Source organism: Trachypithecus francoisi, unplaced genomic scaffold (assembly GCF_009764315.1).
Source record: "Trachypithecus francoisi isolate TF-2019V2 unplaced genomic scaffold, Tfra_2.0 Lachesis_group21, whole genome shotgun sequence".
Lineage (NCBI taxonomy): Eukaryota > Metazoa > Chordata > Mammalia > Primates > Cercopithecidae > Trachypithecus > Trachypithecus francoisi.
The window spans coordinates 39,551,004-39,567,408 of record NW_022681467.1 but is presented as its reverse complement, the minus strand read 5'-3'; the positions used below and the strand labels follow the sequence as shown (position 1 = coordinate 39,567,408).

Below are 16,405 nucleotides of genomic sequence, written 5' to 3'. Positions count from 1 at the left end.
AGCCTGGGCAACAGAGCAAGACTGTGTCTCTAGAAAAAAAAGAAGAAGAAGAACATGGCGGGGCAGCTGTGGGGCATCCTCCAGCAGCTGGTGCAGAAAAGCAAGTTCCTCTCGCATTTTAACTTTCAGTTGGGCTGCTCTTTGTGGATGAAAATGAAAGCATTTCCTGCTGGGGCCAAGTGCTACACACACGTGATCTCCAACCCTCCAGCTCCGAAGGGGAGATGTCAATGTCCCCATTTTACAGATGAGGAGACTGAGTCCAGGGAGGTTAAATAACCTGCCCGCCCTGATGGTGGTGAAGGCAGTGTTCAAACCCAAGCGTGCCAGGTTCCAGAAACCATGCTGCCTTCATATCCTGAGACCAACTCCAGGAAATCAGAGAAGCAAAATAGACTGCCCTACAGAATCACATGGGGGCAAGAAGCCACACAGCAGGGGGATCCCTGGACCAAGGGAGAGGCACAGGACATTGCCCTTCATGCAGGCTCAGCAACTCTTCCCGTCTACAGGCTGCTCTGTTTGCCAGGCTCTGTCCTCTGAGCCCACTTTGGAAAGCTCCTCTAGGAATGGAAGGTCAGCCAAAGACTCTGCGCCTCTGCCCTGCCCTGCCCTGGACTCCTTGTGCCCCACAAAGTCTTCAGATGACAACAGCCAAACAGATGCTAAGTTCCTCAAGCCACAGGTTACAACTGGCAAGCCCTAGATTCATTCATTCTACAAATATTTGCTGAGCATCTATGTGTCAGGCTAGCACTGGGAATACAAAAGTAAAGGCAGATACAGTGGTTCCTGTCCTCTGAAGGACAGCAGGCCCATCTCCTCAAAAAGCACCATTCCCATCAGCATTCCCTCCCAGTGCACCCTCCACAGTTAGAAAGGACGTTCTCAGCCTTTATTTCACTATATTTCCACCCCCACACCATCCCTCTAGCCTGAGGGTCACCGATTTGCCTTCCCTTTGCATACAGGGAAACAGAGGCCCAAAGAAGGGCACTGACAGGCTCAAAGTCACCCAGCAGATTGGGGGCAGCAGTGCCAGGCTTGGGCTGCTGGTCCTACCATGCAAAAGTCCTGGGGTCCTTCCTGGAAGAGCCTCCAGCACAGGTTGGGGGAGGAGCTCCAGGGAACAGGTTCAGATGGAAAGTAAATGAGAGCTTCCTAGCAGAGAAGCAGACATCCATCTAGCGTTTCCTGGGACCAGCCATCTCAGCTCTAAGCTCACCCATCCCAGGGTACCTTCCATGGGACTCCCTAGCAGCCCCCTGTGCCCCTGAAGAAAGGATCTGCGGGAATCTCACCCACCAAGGATGCTGGGCAGGCCTCACGCAGGTCAAGTCCAGATCAAGTCTGTAGTTTAACCCCACTGCATGAATTTTTGTCAAAAAGAGCCTCCAATCGTTCATTAACCAAGCTCGCCCAGATCTCATCCTTACAGGATGCTGTGCCCAGAGCTGTGTGGGTGGGAAGTTGAATCCTTCACCCACCAGCACATATTTACTGAGCAATTATGAGTCAGGCACCATGCCAGGTGCTGGGCAGAATTCCTGCCTGCCAGGAGCCCACAAAAGCCTGTACACAAACAACCAAACAACTGCTACACAAAGTATGGTCCTTGGATGGGCAGTAACATCACCTGGGTAGCTCATTAGACATGCCGATTCCTAGGGCCCCATGCCAGACCAACTGAATCAAATCCCTGGGGGTGGAGCCCAAGAATCTGTTTTTAAAATCTTGCCAGACAAAAGACACGGAATCAACCCAAATGCCCATCAGTGTTAACCTGGATAAAGAGAATGCGGTACATATACACCATGGAATACTATGCGGCCATAAAAAGGAACAAGATCATGTCCTTTGCAGGGGCACAGATGGAAATGGAAGCCATTATCCTCAGCAAATTAACATAGGAACAGAAAACCAAACACTGCATGTTCTCACTTATAAGTGGGAGCTGAACAATGAGAACACATGGACACAGGGAGGGGAACAGCACACACCGGGGCCTGTTAAGGGGATGGGGGGGAGGGAGGCAGGGAGAGCATCAGGATAAATAGCTAATGCATTCAGGGCTTAACACCTAGGTGATGGGTTGATAGGTGCAGCAAACCACCATGGCACATGTTTACCTATGTAACAAACCTGCACATCGTGCACATGTATCCGGGATCTTAAAATAAAATAAAATATTGAAAAAATCTTGCCAGATGATTCTTCATGTGTACATAGATTTGAGAAACACTATTCTAGACCACAAGTCCTTCCTCAACTTCCCTATTTAAAATCACAAACCAGCCCCAAGCCTTGGGACCCCCAACTCTCTTTCCTGTTCCATTTTTCTCCAAAAGTCATATTCCAAACAATCATGATACCATATATTTCACCCATATATTTATGACTTCCCACACTGATAGATAAGCTCCAGAGGGCAGTGATTTGAGTGACTTTTGTTCACTGCTGCAGCATCAGTTGCCTTGCACAGTGCCTAGCACCAAGAAGTGCTCAATAAATACTGCTGGTAGAATGACGGATGGCAGAACATGCCACATCCTATGTGGTACCAGTTCTTGGGGAAGCCTGGAAGGAAAGAGAAGTTTGCTGGCTGTGAAGCACCACATGGGGAAGGTGGCACCCAGGTTGGCCTTGATGAAGGTCTTCATCCCTTCATTCCAGGGATGAAGGATGCTGGAACAGAGATGCTAAGCCTCTTCCTGGAATGGCCCCAGATGGTTGATATTGTTGTTATCTAATTAGTAGCTGGTATGTGCCAAGAACTGTCCTAACCTGTATCACCTCACTTAACCTTCCTGAAACTCAGAGGTAGGCAATGTCGTCTTTGAGAGAACACCAAGACTCAGAGATATTAAATGATTTTCCCTGCCCACAAAAAGACTTGTATAAGAATGTTCACAGCAGCTTTACTTATAATAGCTCCAACTTGGAAACAAACCCAAATGTCCACCTGCAGGTGAACGGATAAACCAATTGTATTATATGTATACAATATAATATTACTCAGCAATTAAATGGAACAAACTATGGATATATGCAACAACCTTGATGAATGTTGAAGACATTATATTGAGCAAAAAGAAGACAGACACACAAATGTTTATGCTGCATATCAAGTTCTAGAACTTAAACATGGTTAATATACCTAAATTGAACTTAAAGAAAGCATTGGTAACAGAAATCAGGTAAGTAGTGGCCTCTGGAGGTGGGCATAGGGCGTGCTGACTACAAAGGGATGTGAGGGAACTTTCTGGGATGACGGAAAAGTTCTTTCTCTATCTGGAGTGGGATGTTGGTTACATGAGTGTTAATATTTGTCAAAACTCATGGAACTGTACACTTAAAATCTTCATGTTATTGTATGTAAATCATATCTCAGTAAAAAATGAGCTAAAAATCATTTGCCCTAGGTCACTAAGCAACAAACGGACATTTGAACCCAGGCTTGCCCAGCTCCAATGGCCAGTTTACATTAGTTTGCCATAGTTGAGCAGGGATCCCCCAGCTGTCCCCCAGCCTGGTAAGATGCCTTGCTAAAATCTGAACCAGGAGTTCATAGTTACCCTAAGAAAGATGTTACAGGCTCTAAACCCCTAAACCATGACAGAGACTTGCAAAAAAGCCAAACACGTGTCCTGCTGGGAGTCAACCCTGGGCTTAGGCCTCATCTTCGCTCCTTACTTGCTGTGTAATCTGTGAGTACACTCCTCTGTGACTCAGTTTCCCCTTCTGTAATGCAAAGAAGGAGGAGACCAATGGTTCCCAGCATGGAGCCACAGATGATGGGAGCCATGGGGCCACAAATCCCCAAGCTCAAAAAGAACCTTTATTACATTAAATAGTAATGAGTCTTATTCATACCTGGTAAGCTGTTTTTCTACTGCATGCTAATATTGTGATTAATAAAATACACATCTATTTCAAAGCAAAAATAAAACCATAACAGCTTTTCATTAGTGTGTATTTTCTCAAACAAAAGATACCAAAAGAACAACCAATGTTCGTGACTTTGGTTTAAAGAGGCTGGGAATCTCTGTGTAGAGGATCGCTAAGGGGACAGTCGCCAAGGGGATGGTCGCCAAGGGGACGGTCGCCAAGAGCCCTTCCAGGTCAACTGCCCCATAGTTGTCGGGCATCGCTTGGGCAAATGCTTGCCCTTATGTATATAAAGCCTGGCTCCCTGTGCAACGAGCCTCATCTGGGCTCCAGGGACAGAGCCCCCCATGTGTGGGTGTGTCCACCCCACAATGTGTGGATGCAGCCAGGCCTGCAGGCCCCAAGTGTGGTCACTACTGCGCCCTGAGCCTCAGTGTCCCCTCCAGCTTTGATAGTGACTAGTGTAAAAGTGGAGCTTGGGCATTTCCCTCCCCAACCCCTTCCCCTCCACTTCTTGAGCCAGAAAAGGGGAGTTCCCGGTCACCGCCCGGCCCTACCAGCCAAGCACCACCACTGAGGCCATGCCCACTAGGGAATCCCTTACCAAAACACCTCTAGCCCCTAGCTAAGTATGGTGACCTCTCCCCTCCCACCTCACCCTGCTCTAGCCTGAAGGACTGAGTAGCAGGTTTCACATCCCAGTGCAAACTCAGACCTTCCTTTCACCTATTCAGTGGCTCAGCAGCATCCCCACCCCCATCCCTGCCCCGCCCCACTCTAGACACATCCTCAGCTATGGGCCAGGGGGTCCTACATCCCACACAGAAAGAAACCAGAATCGCTGGCCTCTCATTCCCTCCCTGCCGGCCCTTCCCGGCGAGATTCGCACAGGTTCTGGTGCTGAGTCAGAGGTTTACAGAGCATCGTAATAAAGCAGGGGGTTCGGCTGAGTCCTGCCTCAAAAGGCCCCTATTAGGGGCAGCCCCACCCTGGCGAGATTTATAGAAACACCACCCTCAAACGCAGCGCTCCAGGCTAAGCCCCTACCCACTCAGACTTTGAGGCACAAATGCCCAGCCCACCCACACCCGCAAACCAGAGGCTGTAACCTACCTCGCCAACTTCACATTTTGAAAAATAACAGAGCCAAGGGCAGAAGACAGGCCAGCTGCCCCCACACCCAACCTTCTCCTCCCTGAAAACTCCACTTGCTACTTTTAATCTATTTCTCCTCCATCAGACTGGAGGCAGCTCCTGAGGCTACCATCCCCCCTCTTCGGCTTCTAACTTTGCAGGTCACTGGACAAAAGAGAACCACCCCCATTCTTCGCGAGACCTCATTTGTCGCCCACCACCGCCCCACATCGCACAGGCCCTAGTGGCCTGGACTCTTCCCGCCCCTGGCGAATTGCGGGGAGGCTCTGCCAGAAGCCGCTCCCCTAGGGCCTGAGGGCGCACTCCGGGAGGCCCAGCCAGGGAGGCCCCCGGATCCGCGCCAGGACGCCCCCCTCCTGCCGCATCCCCACTACCAGGGGCCTGACGAAAAGCCTGCTAGGTTGGGGAGAGACCCCGGGGAGCGCCGATGCAGCCACTGGACGCGCACTCACCCCGCATCGCCAAGGAGCCCGCGCGTCTGCTCTGGGGCCACGGGAAACCCACGCGCGCTGTTCAATCCGGGCTCCGAGTGACGAAAAGCCGCGCTTGGCTCCAGCCGGCCCGGGACCCACGCACCTACCGGCGGACGCGCGGACAGTCTCGCTTCCTAACTAAGTTTGAAAGTTCCCTCCCCGGCGACCGAAGGGGACGTGGACTGCACAGAGGCACCCAGCCCATCCGGGCTGGGCCAGGCGGGGCAGTGAGACCTGACGCCTCGGGTTCGGGGTTCCAGGCACGCAAGCCTCCATCGCTGGGAACGCGCCCGGCGCAGCGCAGCGGGGACCTGGCTGGGGTAGGGGGAGGAGATCCTGGAAACATGGAGGAGGGAGGGTGTCCCGCACTACAGCCCGAGCCTGGAGGGACGCCGGCTAACCGTTCCCAGGAGGGGACAGGCCTCTATTAGCCGCCGCCTACTCGGAATCCGAGGCCCCGCCGGGCAGTGACTGCCAATTAGTAAACTGCCCAATTAGTGTGCAGCGGCGCTGAGAAGTTAAACCTCGACGCGCGACTGTGGATGACCGAGGTGTGGCCGTCCCTGGGTGTGACCGCGTGTGACTGTGTGGCCGTCAGGACCATCTGTGTCTGAGGCTCACCGTCCAGCGGGGTGGCTGTGTGTGACAGCGGGCGCCTGGGTGAGGCGTTGTGGCTGCGAGCGTGTGACTGTCGAGCGACTTCTTTGTGTGACTGTCCCCCGTTGTGCCTGAGTGTGACAGCGGGTGAGGGCATGTCACGGTGTGTGGGGCATCGGAGCGTCTGTGGGTGACTCGTCTGTGGCGGTAAGACTGTTCGTGGGTGAGCGGTTGGGTGGTGTTGTGTATAGGTGACTGTCAGGGTGACTTTCGTGGGACGGCGGGACCGTGTGAGCATTGCCTGGCCGACTGCGTGTGGCCGTGGGCCACTGTGTCAGCTTGTGAATGACTGAGAGGCTGTCAGTGGGACGTGAGTGAGGGACCACTGTGTCGTCGCACGGGTGGCTGTCGGGATGACTTCTGCCCGCGATCCCAACAACTTAGGGCGTGAGCTTGGCCGCGAGGGGATCGATGTGAGCCGCCCGTGCCCGTCGGCGGGGCTGTCGTGCGCGGCCCCGTGGGACCCCTGGAGCGCCCGCGTCCGGAGCTGCCAGGTGACTCCGGCCCCGCCCGCCGGGGACCCCCGCCCGCCCCCGCCTACCTTGCCGCCGTGGTAATAGTCCAGGTGCGCCAGGCCGGTCGGCTCGGCCCCGGGCCGCGCGCCCACCGCGGGCGCCGAGGGGTACAGGCGGACGTCCATGGCGGGCGCGGCGGCGGCGGCGGCGGCTCCCGCGGGCAGTGCCTGGGCGGGCGGCGGGTGGGAGCCAGTGTGCGAGCGGGACTGCGAGCGCGGGGGGCGGGCCGGGGGCGGTGCCCGGAGGAGCGCCCCGCCCCCGCCCCCGCCCCGCCCGCGCGCGCTATTGTTCCGGCCTCGGGCGCTGCCTAGGGCCGGGGGCCCCGGGGCCCCGGGGCCCAGGCCGGGGCTGGAAGGTCCGTCCTCCGGGCTGGGTCCCCGCTGGGTCCCCCGCTCGGCCCTGCATCCCTGAGTGGGCGCGCCTGTCCAGACGGCGCTTTTCCGTCCCGCCTTTCGCCACCCACGGTGAGGAGAGAGAGAAGCCCGAACGACACCCCTCCCCAGAAGTGGGACACTCCCTTGCCCTAAATATTTGAGGCGGCGCTGGCCCCCGCCCCGCGGCGTGGGTGCGGGGGGAGAAGAGGAAGGTGGTGACAGGACCACTTTGGAGATGGGTGCTGCCTTCCCCGGGGGACGCGAGCCAGCGCTGGAGGATGCTCTTAGGATGCCCGCCCCCTCCTCATCTCACTGATCTGAGTCAGTTTGAGAGCCCCCCCCCCCCGGAAATTGCCGCGCTTAAACTCTCACTCACATATAGGGAAACTGAGTCAAAGACTTGCAGCACCAGTAATGGAGCTCCAGGAGGGTGGCTCCCTTGCTCCCAAAGGATCCAGAACTGAAACCACTTGGAGAAGGCAGAAGGACCCCACCCCTTTTAATGATAGGGAGGGGAGGGCCGTAGTAATGCCTAGAGCCGGAAGCTCTGAAGAGGGGTCTAGGATCTGCCGGCAGTCACGGTCTCTTGGAGTGAGGAAAGGAAGAAACTGAGATTGAAGTGGGATGACTCTGATGGTGGGTCAGAAAGGTGACTGTGAAACGGGGATCCTCCCCAACCAAAAAAAAACCCCTCTAGTTCTTGATATCACTTGCTGGTTGCTAGCCTGTTGCACCCCATCCCCCTTTTCATGCACGAATTGTCTACACTAGCAATCTCCACTAGCAATCTCACTGCTCACTGACTGCTCCAGGTATGTCTGACTGGGAGAGGCCAGGAAACAGAAGTCAGCCAGAATGGCATTCTTGTGTGGCATCAGGATATAGGATGCCACTGGGAGAAAAGGACTTGAGCTTCCTGCCCACTCAGGAGCTAGCTTAGAACTTAGTTCTCAACTGCTGCTTGGGCTTTGCTGGTCCTGGCCTAGAACTAGGACCGTAAGAAAGGTGCGTTAACAAAAGATAGGTGTGGGAAACAGACATTCACTGAAGGCTTGGGAACAACAGAGGGAAATTATAGCTCAGAAAGGAAAGAACTTACAAATAAATTTCAGCAGTCGTTGTTTCTAGAAATACAATGCCACACCTCATCAGAAAAAATTTTCCATTGTCCTGTCTCCATTTTTTTATCTGAATAGCCAAATGACCAGCACTCTTTATTGAAAAGATCACCACCACCCGCCCCCCTACCCAGACACACACATACTCTTCTGCAGTGCTAACATTGTCATAAATCAAGTAGTCTATATGTACATGAGACTGTTCCTGAATTCTCTGTTCTGTTCTGTTAGCCTATTTTTCTCTCCCTGTGCCTTTATCACAATGTCTGGATTACTGTGGCCTTATCAGTCTAAATGTCCCATGAAATAAGTCTACCCACTTTGTTCTTTAAGACTGCATTGGCTCTTCTTGATGTTTATACTTTCACAGAAATTTTGGAATCAGCGTACCTACTTATATGCATACATACAAACACACTGACACAATCTTGCTGGGATTTCAATTGGTATCACTTTGAACCTTTAGATCAATTGGAATAAAATTAACATTTTCAATAGTAAAACTTCTTATCCATGAACATGGTATGTCCCTTCATTTATTTGGAGTTTTTAAAAAAGTTATCTCAGTAATGTTTTGTAGTTTTCTGTGTGGAGACCTTGCACATCTTTTATTAGATTTAGCTCTAGGTATTTTTGGTTGCTATTATGAATGGCTTCTTTATTTTCTGTTTGTTGTCAGTACGGGGTTGTTGTTTTACAACAAGTCCACAAGTTCTTTGACAACCTTCCCAAGCAGTAGAGTCTAACACTCTTCCCCTTGGGAAAGGGTTAGTCTTAGTGAATGGGTTTTAACAAAAAGAATGTGATAGAAGTGAATCTATGTGACTTCTGAAGCTAGCTAGATCATAAAAGTTAATAGGGCTTCTACCTGGCTACCTCTCTCGGGACTTTTGTCTTTGGAACACTAAGCTATCATATAAGAACTCTTAGGCTGCCATGCACTGAAGAAGCCCAAACTAACCCACACAGAAAAATCATATGCAGAGACCCTGATACTAAGTAAAGAGGGATTCCTAGCCAGTCCCCAGCTGTGCCAGCTCCTACTGTTCCTGTTCTGTTATCTGACTGCACCCACATGAAAAATGCTGAACTGTGCAGATGAGCCCTTCTTGAATCCAAAATGCACAGAAACCATGAGGGATAATCAATGATTATTGATATTTTAAGCCACAAAGTTTTGGAGTGATTTGTTACTTAGCAATATAGGTCTGAAACATAATATAAATAGATTTTTATATAATGACCTTGTATCCAGCAACATTGCCAAACTCATTTATTAATTCTAGTAATTCATCTGCAGATTCTTTTCTTTAAAAAAAAAAAAACATTTTCTATCTCATCTGTAAAAATGAGAGTTTTAGTTTTTTCTTTTCAATTCTTGTAAGTTTTGTTTCTTTTTCTTGCCTTGTTGCACTGGCTAATATCACCAATATAATTTTGGAAAGAAGCAATAGTAGCACTCTTGTCCCATTCCTGATCTCCAAAGGAAAGATATGAACATTTCACCATTAGTTATAATGCTTGCTGTAGTTTTATGTTTTGTTTGTTTAATTTTGCTTTGTTGTTGTTGTTGTTGTTTTGAGATGGAGTCTCACTCTGTCACCAGGCTGGAGTGCAGTGGTGCAATATCGGCTCACTGCAACCTCCCATTCTCTGGTTCAAGCGATTCTCCTGCCTCAGCCTCCCGAGTAGCTGGGATTACAGGTGCATGCCACCATGCCCAGCTAATTTTTGTATTTTTAGTAGAGACAGGGTTTCACCATGTTGGCCATGATGGTCTTGATCTCCTGGCCTTGTGATCCAGTTTTTTTTTACAGAGACCTCTGTTGCAGGTTGGGGAAATCAGTCTTCACAGAAATACTCTGGGTCAGGAAATAAGACTGCTGTGGCCATTTTACAGATGAGAAGATTGAGAGCCAGTGAGGAATGCACATCGTGACAGTTAATAGTAGAGCCAGGACTACACCTAAGTCTGGAAATTCCACCTGGAGCACTTCCTACTGCCCATATTTCCACAGTGTTGGTCCCACTAACTCTGGCCAGAGGTGTAGAACAATGTCCACCAGAGTTTGAAGACGCATGTGCAATGGGTCAGCTACAGGCAGCTATTTGACTTCTCTGGAGCCTGCCAGCAGCAGCAACCATAAACCCTGCCAGTCACCTATATCCACTTCCTTCCCTGGGGAGGGAGCCAGCACCAAGGAGATATCTGAGAAGTCCAGCAGCAAAGTCCAATAAGGCCCCAAAGCTTGATCTTGCCACTTCATGTTGGCAGTTGATCAGACAGGAAGCTGATGACTCAGTTCCCCCAAAGAAACACCACAGCCTCATCTGTTGTCTTGAAGATGGGAGTGACGCTTCAGTTCTCCTCTCTTCCCTTTGATTGCAAATAAATACCTGTGAGAGAGGAACCTCAGATCTCAGCCAGTAGCCCAGCTGCTCCAGTCTGGAGACTCAGAGTATTTGTTCATCTTCCAGCTCTCAGTTCTGGTATCATAAATAGCTGAGATATCAGAATATATATGGGTTTTAATATGTTTTATTAACCTCAAGGTATGGTAAGGACAACACATCAGGAGATGATTGCTATGGAAAAGATAGTTTGGTACTCCCAGGTGTCAGGAGAAGGGGACATGCCATGTCACTGGGGGCCACTGGGGAAGCACCAGGTCAGTCAGGAGGCAGAGGGAGAAGGAACTGTGGGTAAGAGCCTTTACTGTGGTTTCTGCAGGAAGGAGCAGACAAGGCAGGGTCGGCAGGTTTATGATTGGCATGTTTGAATAATTTCAGCAGCTCTGGGGCATAGAGGCTGTCCCTAGTTGTCTGGTACTGAGCCTGGAGTAATTGGGGCAGGTAGATAGTGAGTGGGAGTGTGAGAGCCCGATAATACAGGTGGTTGGAAGTGTATGCTCTGTATTGGTTTGCATTTGAAAATATGCTCACGGGCTCACAGGTGAGCGTTTCCTATTTCTAGGTATTGGCTAACCCTAGAAGGGGCAGTCCCTCCAGGGTCCGCAAGACCCCAGATGTCAAAGTATCAGAATAGAGAAAATAAGACATGGTTAATACAAGATGTGTCCACTTACTCATGGGATCCAAGAGGGAAATGAGTCCTACTCCATCTATTGCTCCTTTACCTAGGGGATGTCTTGGCTTTAAATCAAAAGGACTAATCCCTAAAAAAACAACTATGGCAGAGGAACTAAATACCCAATTGTGGGAGCACTTAGATCTAGTAATGAATCTTCTTCCTCTTTCTCCTTATAGGCACATGGTAGACTTGTACTCCCCCACCCACTTGAACTTAGGTGTGACCCTGTGACACTTTAGCTAATGGAAGGAACATGAACAGAAGTGGTGTGTGTCACTTACAGGTGGAAGCTTTAAGGGCCTGAGCATATTTAATCCTATTCTCTGAGCCATAAAAATCCTAACAAATGTCAACTCATTTTTTAAGACCTAATTCAAGTAACATTTGTTTGGTTAAGACTTCTCTAAGACTCCAACTTAGTGCTCCAATTTGCTGCTCCAATAACCATCTGCACACAGGACTACTAGTGTGAATCTCAAAGAACTGCAACATCACATTTGCCCAATGAGTTTCTCCAAGGCGAGGACCATAGCTCCCTCATCTCAGTGTCACCAGTGACTAGCACAGGGGCTAACAAATCCTGGATGCTTCATGCCCACCTTTGGGGAGACCTTCCTAGATACACACATACAGACATACCCCTTCCAACACACACACACACACTCACACACACACACTCACACACACTCACACACACACACACACACACACACTCACACACACTCACACACACACTCACACACACTCACACACACTCACACACACACTCACACACACACACTCACTCACACACTCACACACACACACACACACTCACACACACACACAAAGAATTTAATTGTTCAGATTCCAGTTCACAGATGGGCCATGTTTGCCAGTGAGGGAAGTCACAATTCAGCCCTCCGGTGAGGCCCTAGCTACATCTGTCTCTGTCCCCTCCTTCCCAGTAGCCAGCATACATGTGGTGGAATATGTTAAGCTGGATTGAGGTGCAGAAAATGGAAGTCCACTGGGAAAACCTCACTTCAAAAGCTCAACTTCTCTTAGTTGAGGTCAAAAGCAGATCCTGAGACATAGATTCTGGTGCAAGTAGTTTATGGGAGAGCAATTCCAGGACACACAGGTAGTGACGTGGGAAAGTGAGACAAGAAAGGAAGACAGTCAAGAAAGGGCGTATTATCCAACAAATTACTACCATGAGTGACTAGAGCCTAACTCCACTGGGGAATTCTGGAAATAGTGTAGAGCACATACTCAGAGTTATCCCCTTAAAGAACAAGGAATTGGGGTCTTTACCCACCAACTCTCTTAACACACTTGGTTAAAGCCTACTGTCTGGGGCATTCATTCCTGGCAGCTCAGAATGAGAGGCACAACAGGGCTGTGGCAACCAGAGAAAGCCCTTAAGCAAAGAGGCGGGTACAAGCTATACACTTCTCCTCCAGGAACTTGGTTGGTGGGTAGCTATTGCCTGAGGCAGCAGTTGGCATTCCTAGAGCCCTGGCCATGGTGCCCTCTGGCCAACAGCATGCCAACTTGTCCATTATTTCTGACAATGAGCCAAAGAAGCCCACAATTTGCACTCAAAGTGTCTGCTGGACAAAAGATCTAATGGACCAACATGTGTGTGACAGACTTTGGCACAAAGTGACTTACTCTGGCACCTGTATATAAGAATACCAGATGAGATGTGAAAGACCCTGAATGCAAGTCCTAGACTCTGCTCAACTCCCTTAGCCAACAATCTCATGAGGTAGGTAGTCCCTATCTTATAAATGAGGAAACTGAGGCACAGAGAGGCCAAGTAACTTACCTGCCATTAGAACAAGTTGTAGCCAGGATGTGCAACTAGCCAATTTGGCTCCCAAATTCACACTCATAACTACTACACCTCACTGCATCTTTCTGATCTGTTATACCAATTTCAGATTAAGGTAAAAAGAAAACCCTAGTAGTATTTTACTTGAAATTACATTTAATTATTCAATTAACTTGGGGAGAATTAAATTTTTTATTAAAAGTTATTTTAATTCAGATAAACAGGAATACTATTAAAGTTTTCAAAGTTGATATTGTATCCAAGAAAAAATTTAAAACTCTCTTATTTGCTCTGTTTTTCTATAGATTCTCTTTGACTTTCTGTGTAGATGGTCATGTTATCTGGAAGGGGGGATTGATTCTGTTCTTCCTTTTCAATCTTCTTACCACTTCTTTCTTTGTCTTTTCTTATTGCATTGTCCAGCACCTCTAGAATCAATGTTAAATAGAAGTGGTGAGATCAGGCATTCTTGTCATGTTCCTTACTTCAGTGAACCTACTTCTTATATTCCACCATTAAGCCATTAAGTAAGATACTTACTGTAGCTTTTGGTAATATATTTTATCAATTAATAAAGTTTCTTTTTATTCCTAGTCGCTAAGATATTTTTTCTGGCATGAGTTAATTGTAGTTTACAATGTGGTTTACTTTTGGCATCTATTGAAATAGCCATCTGGGTTTTATCATCTAACCTATTAATGATATGTACTATATATAGAGATATTATTCATAATGAACCATCCTTGAATACCTTGGGTAATTGTTGGGACTTCTATTTGGTTCTAATTTTATTATTATTATTGGAAACAGGGGTCTCACTCTGTCACCCAGGCTGGAGTCCAGTGATGTGATCATAGCTCACTGCCACCTCGAACTCCTGGGCCCAAGTGATCCTTCTGCCTCAGCCTCCCATGTGACTAGGATTAAAGCCATGAGCCACTACCTCCAGTCATAATTTATTTTCTAATATATTGCTAAACTCCATTTGAAGTTATTTCACTTAGGGTTTTTTTTTTTTTGGCGTCTATATTAATAACCAAAATTGGTATAAAATTCTGTGCTATTGTTGCCAAGCTTTATGTGTCAAGGTTATACTGGTTTTGCCTAATGAATAGGAAAGGAGAATTTTAATAACTGATTCAACTTCTTAAATTATAAAAAAAATTATACTTAAAAAAATTTTATACTTCTTAATTATAATCGGATGATCATATCATTTTTTCTTGGTAAATGTTGGTATGCTTTTCTAGAACATTGTTCATTTCACTTAGCTTTTCAAACGTATTGGGTTAAACATGTCTTGAGTATTACCTTGTGATTTTTAAAATGCTCTTGTATCTGTTACATATGTTCTTTCTCTTCTTTTCTTAATCAATCATACTTAAAGTTTGTCTGTCATTAAACTATATTTTTATTCTATATTTCTATTTCTATATTCTCCAAGTTTTTTATAGTAACTGGGAAGAAAAATTAACATTTTTACAAAGATAATACACGTAAAGCACCTAGTACTTAGAAAGCATTTGGCAATATTGGTTAAATTAATACAAGAAAAATATTTTTTAGCATATGCCAGGGACTAGAGATTCAAACTATGATTGAGACATGATTTGTACTCATAGTTGAAATGGGGAGACAGACAGGTAAGTGGTCAATTAAGTATAGTATGATAAACATAATAGAGTTAAGTACAAAGTGAATTGGGAACACAGAGGAGGACTTCCTGAGGGAGGTGATGCTGAGCTGGGCACTGTAGGATGAGTAGGAGTTAGGCAGGTGAAGGAGATGGCTGTTTCTTATCCTTGTTTTTGGACTCATTTTCAAGTGGCTCAGCTCTGAGCAAGGGTGAGCTGCCCAGACCCAGGAATTTGTGATCTTAGGCTCCTTCATTTTTACAAGAGAATGTCTACTAATGTTTCCCTCTTCTAAGGATGACAATACTTCACTATGGTCCTACATGCCCTTCTGGTGCCATATTTTCTATCACCTGCTATAGCACAGGCTTTGGCAAAGGAAAATAAAGATAAGAGTTAGCTGCTACTTCTCACCTTGAAGAAGACCTTTGGCAAAGCCCCTTGTGGTAATGACCATTCCCCAACTGCTGGTGGCTTCGTAAGCAAGCCGACTTTAAGGGACACATGAAGACAAGAACATAAAAATAAAAGATGCACTACTCTCTGGTCACTCCCTTCCAACTCTCTACTGAGCCTTGGAAAATCGTTCTGCAGAAGCCTAAATGTCCTTGTCCAAAAACGTTCAGAGAAGGAGGGCTTTTAATAGCCCAAATTAGACAGGGACAGTAGTCGAGTTAATGGCCATGAGAAAAATAAAGGGTTTTAAAGTCCTGGAGTGCTGACAACAACCATTCAGCTATGGCCTCCCTCAAGACAATATGTTTATTGAGCACTTACTAGGTGCTAAGTGGGTGGCGTGTATCATCTCACATAATATACCCACTGTGAGGTTGTTGCTAATGTTACCGTCCCCAGTTTACAGGTCAGGAAAGTGGAGTTTAGAGAGGTTAGATGGCTTGCCCTACAAAACTCTAGGCCTGAGATTCAAACCCAGAGCATTCACCATCTCCTATGGGGACATGTCCCCAGTGCTTGGGACAGTGAAGGCCCTGGGTAACTAAAGAATGAATTGATTAAGTGAACAGAAGAATGAACTACCATGAAAACTAGAAAGCAACATGAGAGCATTATTTTTGCTATAATGGTTGGTAAGTGGGGGAATTGACTAGGCAGGAACATGAGGAAACTTTCTGAAGTAACCCTACTATACTGTATCTCGATGAAGGCTTAGGTTACACAAGCAGTCACATTCCTCAAAACCCAGAAAATATACATTTAAGGTTTGTACATTGCATTGTATGTAAATTTCACATTTAAAAAATTATAAATAGTAGACTCTAATTGATGATACACATACTGATGTATTTTAGGGGAAGTGGAAGGATGTCTGCAATTGGAAATGCACCCCCAAAAGAAGACAGCTTGTTGAATGGATAGAGAAACAGATAGATGGATAGTAAGTATGTGATAAAATCAGGAGAGGAAAGTAATGGTGGAATCCAGGTGGTGGTTTACAGGTGTTCACTCTGATATTCTTTCCACATTGTTTATTAAACTGTCATCATAAAATGTGGAGGGAAAATCCCTTGTGTGTTATGGTGGCAGCTGGGGAAACATTTGTGCCTGCATCATGCTACTTACCATGCTTTCCACTATGGAAGAATGTAGAGGTAGCCCTTCCTCTTTGTCCTCCTTCCTTCCCTCAGGGTCTCCCTCATTCCATCCAGGGAATAGCAACAAA

The 16,405-nt window shown here is 47.5% G+C and overlaps 1 protein-coding gene across 3 annotated transcripts in view; it reads right to left on the bottom strand.

Annotated features, from left to right (window-relative positions):
* Positions 1-16,405, bottom strand: part of TOX2 (TOX high mobility group box family member 2) — a 319,378-nt gene that overhangs the window by 153,384 nt on the left and 149,589 nt on the right. The window contains exon 1 of one of the 3 annotated variants that reach the window (XM_033186466.1): positions 6,715-7,153. The exons of 1 other annotated variant lie outside the window; for it this stretch is intronic. In XM_033186466.1, the coding sequence (XP_033042357.1) occupies positions 6,715-6,813 (99 nt within the window). In that variant the 5' untranslated portion in view covers positions 6,814-7,153. Of the gene's footprint in view, positions 1-5,495; positions 5,621-6,714; positions 7,154-16,405 lie in introns of those variants that run through there. One more of the 3 variants, XM_033186467.1, reaches the window with a different exon arrangement.